At 38.2% G+C, this 6,872-nt stretch overlaps 1 protein-coding gene across 3 annotated transcripts; it reads right to left on the reverse strand.

Annotated features, from left to right (window-relative positions):
* Window positions 1-48: 48 nt before the first annotated feature.
* Window positions 49-6,531, reverse strand: dydc2 (DPY30 domain containing 2). 3 transcript variants are annotated; one of them, XM_016681730.1, is made up of 11 exons: window positions 6,426-6,531; window positions 6,054-6,237; window positions 4,892-5,002; window positions 4,660-4,740; window positions 4,157-4,312; window positions 3,731-3,907; window positions 2,824-2,985; window positions 2,424-2,603; window positions 1,557-1,643; window positions 407-538; window positions 49-242 (listed from the first exon to the last, which is right to left on the reverse strand). In XM_016681730.1, exons 2-11 carry the CDS (start codon window positions 6,198-6,200, stop codon window positions 177-179), a joined length of 1,299 nt encoding a protein of 432 aa, XP_016537216.1. In that variant the 5' UTR covers window positions 6,201-6,237; window positions 6,426-6,531; the 3' UTR covers window positions 49-176. The 3 variants fall into 3 exon arrangements, with proteins under 3 accessions (XP_016537216.1, XP_016537219.1, XP_016537221.1); XM_016681733.1 differs by having other exon boundaries at window positions 6,378-6,456; XM_016681735.1 differs by lacking the exon at window positions 4,157-4,312.
* Window positions 6,532-6,872: the final 341 nt, after the last annotated feature.

Genomic DNA, 6,872 nt, shown 5'->3' on the forward strand with positions numbered 1-6,872 from the left:
TGGGTAACATGTTTTTTTTGTTTTGTTTGTTTGTTTTGTTTTGGTTGTTTTTTTTGTGTGTAAATCACTAGTTTGGAAGGATTTGAACAGTTTAAAAGCCAGCCTCTAGAAATATGACCTCTGTTTTCAGTCTTTGAGAGATTCACCAGGCTGCCTCGGCTGAGTCATGGTGATCATTATGGTGAGGGTTCAGCGGGAGCCAAATCATCAGATGCCTCATCCCCGAGCTGTCCCTCTGTCTCCTAAGATTGCGCATAGAAAAACATCACAAATAAACATTAAACATCTTACAAGTATTTCTCGTTTACACTGTAACTGTTTATCTGCAAACACCGGTGAATAAAAAGCATAACCAGTTTACATTTTGAAGTACATCAGACTGGTCCTCAAGAGTGGTCGAACTTGCCTCTTGTATCTCCTCGTTGAACTCAATGTTTTCTTGATCGGGATATGTCTCCTCTCGGTCAAGTTCTTCACTCTGTGGAGGTGAGTCCGCCTCTAATTGGGCTAATTCTTCAGATTTGTCATCATCTTCACCCTAAGCATTTATGTAGATCAAAGTTAGATTATGGAAATGTAATATTCCCTGTCTTCCCTGTGAAGCAACACAAAACCTCTGCAGTGTGATGAAAAAGGTATTTGCTCCCTTACATATTTGCTTCTGTTTGCTGTATTATCACACTTAACTGTTTCAGATAATCAAAGAAATGTTGCTACCAGCCAAAGGATAACCTGAGCAAAACAAAATGCTTCCAGTTGATGATTTCATTGTAACGGGATTGAGTGACTGTGATTTTACCGAACCAGTGAGGGGGATTGCCTGCAAATGGCAATCCCCCTCCCCCTTATTTCTGTTGTTTTCTGTAAGAAAACAACAGAAATATTTGTTTTCTGTTGTTTTCTGTAAGAAAACAACAGAAATAACTTTTTTTTCCACATAGGAGCAGAGTGGTTTGGATAACATCTTTACTAAATAAAATAATTTGAGAAATTTATTTTACATTTACTCAGGTTAGCCTAGGCAGATAGTAAAACTCATCTCATGGTCAGCAACATCTAAGTGACAAAAAACATCAAAAACAGAAGAAATATCTGTGTACAATTGTGTCCCATCTTTCTGGTTATCTGCCTTGTTTTTAAGCGAAACAATCAATCATTTAAACTTTATTTGCTTAGCCTCTCTGGTACAACTCAATGCTACAAAAAAAGGCTATAAAAGATTAAGACTGACCCCCACTGAGAACAAAAACACAACAGTGGAAAAAACATACAGCAAGAGAGATTTTAATTTTTCGGTGTTTCGGGAATGAGTATGGTCTTTGTCCTGGTTGGGTTGTGAGAAATGTTATGACTTATCACTGCTGCTCTCTGTGACGTGGAGCCGAAGCTATCAGTGGTATCACTTGTATGACTGTCAGCCAGCTGACGTAAGAGGAAAGTTCTGGTTGAGCATTGAATAACCGGGCCCTGGAGCTTTTTCCTGAGCAGTTTGCAGCTTCTAAAACCTCTTGCTGCAGCAAAGAGTTAAAAACAAGACTTATTTATCAGTGAGTCACCTTGTCCTGGTCTTGAAGAGAGCTGGCGTCTTCGCTCTGCAGATCCCCTCCAACAGAATCCTGAGATTTTTTCTCTGCTTCATCAACCTGGAAATGAAAGATGGAAAAGAAGCTAAACTAAATATGTTAAAGTGATATTCCCGTTATCACAATTTAGACAACGCTTCGATCTGACAAACTTCATAGTGCTGATACATTTGGAGTCCCAGGGAAGGGTACACACGAAACTGAAAATGTGCTGACCTTTTCAACTCTCTTCGTCTGTGTCGATCTCATGAGTTTAAATTGCTTATAATCATTCAGAATGACAGTTGTTTCGTTTCAGTGTTTGTTTTTTTTGTTTATTGTTGTTTGGCAGTAAGGTAGGGAAGGATGGGAAAGAAAACTGAAAAAAGCTACAGTACATATGCTGTTGTTTATGTAATCAATGTTATATTTTTGCTGGATTAATATAAAAAAAAGCGATGTTCCTGTCATCCTCCTGCACCTCAATCGTATTCCTGTTTTTGTCCTTTTTGAAGCATCTCTTTCCTCATTCGTCTTCTAAACTCCCTCTCACTCTGTCCACCTGGCCAGACAATCTGCACTTTTTGATGACGTTCCATGTCTCTTCTATGCAACTGTATGAGGAATGTTGCTTAATTCAATTCTCTGACTCTTCACCGTTACTCTCTGTGACTTGTAGCCAAAACCATCAGTGGTGGCACTCTTGACTGCCTCCTGACATACGAGGAAAGTTCTGGTTAAGCGTTTAGTAACTCTGTTCTGTTCTTTCTCCTGTTTCTGCTTTCTGAGCAAATGTATCTTCCTCAACTTTCTCACTGCAGCAAAGAGTATAAATTTAGGACAGGTTCATTAGTGAGCCACCTTGTCTTGGTTCTGAAGAGGAAGAGAACTGGGCTCTTGAGTCTCCTGTTTGGTGTCTGTCGTGGCTTCTTCTTCTTCAGTTGGATCTGTTTTCTCTGTTTTGAGCTCCTCGCTCTGTAGAGGAGTGGACGTCGTCTCCACTTGGAGAGAGTCTTCAAGTTTATCATTCTCTCCATCAACCTTTAAGTTAGAATATAAGTTGAACACACCCTGATTCTTGTCTTTGTTCTCTTTTAAGGATCTCTCTTTCCTCATCTGTCTTCTAAACATTTACTTCAACTCACTCTGTCCACCTGGGCAGATATTTTCCATGCAAAGGCTCTACTCTGCTTCTCCTCAATCTGTATATATGATGTGAGCCACATTCCCCAACATAAATACAGCATTTTATCTGCATCACCTTCTCTACATCTGGAGAGTCAAAGGCAGCAGGATTTGGTTTGCTGTGATGGTTCTCTGTATTGTTGGATATTAAATCAGTGTCATCTGGTCTGGGAGTCGATTGCAGTTGGTCAGTTTGTTCTGGTTCTTCATGTCCGCCAGACTCAGACTGATCGATCACCTGTAGAAGAGACCGTCGTCCTTCGATTTATTATTGAAAAGCAGCACAAAGCTTTAACATGGTATCTTACTTTAAGCTCTCTCTTCCTTTTTTGAGACCTGGTTTTTGTTTTTCACTGTCGATCATCTACAGCAGCATTTCAGTGGTTTAAAATGTCATCCAAATTCAAAAGGTGAAACACGTACAAAATAATATATTTCAAGAAAGTCTTTCTTTTTATCATGAGGACTTTCACAAAAAAATCTGATTATTATATAAGACGAATCACACCAATGAAAATAATTTCATACATAAATGTCACCTTAAGGAAACAGACCTAGCCTTCATACAGAATCTGTGGAGCAGTTCACTACATCCAACAATGCAAAACTAGATAACACTATGAGTTTCACTTTTTGGATTTAATCAGTGAAATAAATTAGCTTTTTTTTTAAAAAAAAAATGATTTTGCAAGTTATTTCTGCGCAACTGTATGAGGAATCTCCCTTAATTCAATTCTCTGACTCTTCACTGTTGCTCTATGTGACATGTAACCAAAAAAAAAAAAAAAAATCAATGGTGTCACGCATGACTTGACTTCCTCCTGACATGAGAGGAAAGTTCAGTAACTCTCTTCTGTTCTTTCTTTTGTTTCTGGTTTCGGAGCAAATTGATCTTTCTCAAACCTCTCACTGCAGCTGCAGCAGCAGCAGCAGCAGCAGCAGCAGCAGCAGCAAAGAGTGAAAAACCAGGATCAATGAGCCACCTGGTTTTGAAGAGGAACAGAACTGGGCTCTTCAGTCTCCTGTTTGGTGTCTGTCATGGCTTCTTCTTGTTCTTCAAGTGGGACCGTTTTCTCTGTTTTGAGCTCCTCGTTCTGCAAAGTGGAGGCTGTTTCCACATAGACGGAGTCTTCAGGTTTATCCTTCTCTTCTTCATCCACCTTGAAGTAAAGGATAAAAACAAGTTGAACTGAAAGTGACAAACGTACCTTTGCCATCCTCCTGTATCTCAGCCTGATTCTTGTCTTTGTTCTCACTGAAGAATCTCTTTCCTCATCTGTCTTCTATACTTCAGCTCACGCTGTCCACCTGGCCATACATTTTTTTCATGCACTGGATCTTCTCCGCAATATGAATACATGCAGCGAGCCACGATCGCCGGCATGCAAACTGCACTTTTTCTGCATCACCTTCTCTGCATTTGGAAAGTCAAAGGTTTCAGGTTTGTTGTGCGGATTCTCTGCAATGTTGGATTGTAAATCACTGCCATCTTGTCTGGGAGTTGATTGTATTTGGTCAGTCTGCTCTGGTTCCTCATTTTTGCCAGACTCAGATTGACCAGTCACCTGCAGGACAGATAGAAGCAATATTTTTTTGTAATGTTGCAGAGAGATCTTGTGACATATGTGACTCGACCTTCAAACCTTTCCATGTTTTGTCACATGACAGGAACAAAACATGGAATATAGAGCATTGGCCAAAAACTGTGATCCTTTCTGACCAAGGTACCTTCTTCCATGTGTTTACTTTTTTCCCCTCATTGCTTGTGACAAACTGTACTTCTAATGCCTTTGTTCAAACGGCAAGTTTCTTCTTGTCAGTCTTATAGAAACAGCATATTTCTGGAGAGGATATAACTGTCCTGACAAAATATTTTCCACCTGAGCTATGAGCTGGGTTACTCTATGTTTACCAGTTTCTTATCTTCAGCAGGCTTCTCATCTTCAGCAGTGGTTTCAATGGGTTCTTCCGGCTCTATGGGTTTCTCAGCCTCCTGTTGAAAAGTTGACAATTAACCTTTTCTGTTGTGCTTTAAGTAATACATTTTGATCAGCAGATACAAATGGAAAGTAAGTTCTGGCAATAAAAAAACTACTTGTAAATGATTAAACAGATTGTAAAGACAAAATTAGTGATCATCATACTCTTAGAAGTTCTTCCAGGACTTTAGCAGCTCTCTCCTCCTCCTCTCTCAGCGCTTTCTGTCTGTTATATTCAGCAATCTTTTCCTCCAACAGAGCAAACTGCTCTTTTTTCTGTAAAAATAATGTGATACATTAACATCTTAACTTTTTCTGACTTTGTTAGTATTATGTCATTGCATGTAAGTATTTATAATCTTATTTCTTAAAAGATTTTATAATAATCTTATTTCTTAGAACCAAACCATTGTTCTGCATTGGTCTGTTGGTGGGCTTTTTCATGTCTAGGTAAAAGGTGGTTGAGATTTGGCAGCCATATCTTTTAGTCTGATGAGCTTAGACTGTCTAAGCCTCTGTTATCCGTGAACAGCTTTCAAACCCGTTTAAAGATCAGAGCTTTAACAATAGCAACAATAGGTTTAGGATGAGGGAGACACAGAACTGGAAGTAAAACAATAACCTCGTGGTGGGATTTGGTTATGTTGTTTAACATTTTCACTATATAAAGAAGCATCAAAACTGCAAAGAAAAAACTTGGGAAGGCCTTCAGAAAGCCTGGACAAGTATTAATAAGGACTTTTTTCCGATTATAGTCTGGAAGCTTTCAAGAAAAGTATAACAATACATTTAGAATTGATTTAAAACATTTGCACAGCTCTACGAGTTGAGGACAATAACTATAAATAGTAAAAAAATACTTAATTTGGTCTTTACATCCTCTTTATAGCCAGAAATATTTTGTGCCAAAATACCATCAAGCATCAAGCTATGTGGCTCATGGTTAGGTATTAAGAGGAAAGGTTTAGATCCAAGCAGGGTGGTCCAATCAAAGTCCATACTTATGGATCCTCAGTTGAATCCAACAGAGAATCTATAAAAAACTTGAAAACTGATTAGTACAACCTTTTTTTAATCTGAGTTTGAGCTTTCTTTGCAAATAATCAACAACATGTGTCTGTTGATATACTATTTACAAAAACATGTTGAAACCTACTCACACAATAAAATGTGTTGACATATGTAATTATGACATAATGTGGAAAAAAAATAAATGGTATGAATACTTACATGGTTTCAAAATTGTAATTTAAAGAAAAGATTTAAGATGGCAACGGTATGGTGGTATGGTGTCTCCTGCTGGCCAGTAAAAGAAACTGCTGCTTACCTCTTTCTCGAATTGAATATTAGACGTATATTTGTAGAGCCAGTGACCAAGATACTGGATGGGGTGTACCGGTCTCAGCTCGGCTACTTCAGCTAGCCCCTTCGCCAGGCACTCTCCCAGATGTTTCTTTATGTACTCCGAGTCCATACTATCACTCTCCACACGAACACCTACACGAATAATCCTATGAACAACACGGACATAAGAGAAGTGATTAAAAGTCCAGTTAGCGACAGTGAAATACAAAGTTACATAAACTACGTAACGCTTTTATAGTTGTACCAAAATAGTTTTAATGTTTCACAATATTTTAGTTGTAGCTACCTGAAACAACTACAATTTTCAACAACTAAGCAGGAACAGAAGACAAACCTTGTTGCTGCGCGTCGAATGTAGCCCTATGTCTCCATAGTAACGGCGCCTCATTTTTTGGATTCCCTCTTTTTCGAATAGTTCCGACCTCTTACTTGCTTTTTCTGTTGCAGCTAAATTCTTTGCTGCTTTTGTTTGTTTGTTTGTTTGTTTGTTTTTTTTTGTTTTGTTTTGCGTGAAGGTGGTTTAACTGACGCGCTTGGTAAATGCAACAAATAAGTAAAATGACGATTTAAATATCAAAGTAGCACTATAAAATAGTTAAATCATAAATGAAGAAAATATGGGTCAAAAAAGTTTAGGCAAAAATTATAAAATTTGAAAATACTACTTTTTTCTTAGATTTTAGCACTCTTACTCTTACGTCGCATAATGGTGTATCGTGAGTATACACAGAAGCTTCAATTGTGAGCATTCTGCTGCCATCTAGTGGTTACATTTTAAATC

The sequence above is a fragment of the Poecilia formosa genome, unplaced genomic scaffold, assembly GCF_000485575.1.
Source record: "Poecilia formosa unplaced genomic scaffold, Poecilia_formosa-5.1.2 Scaffold7, whole genome shotgun sequence".
NCBI classification, from domain to species: Eukaryota; Metazoa; Chordata; class Actinopteri; order Cyprinodontiformes; family Poeciliidae; genus Poecilia; species Poecilia formosa.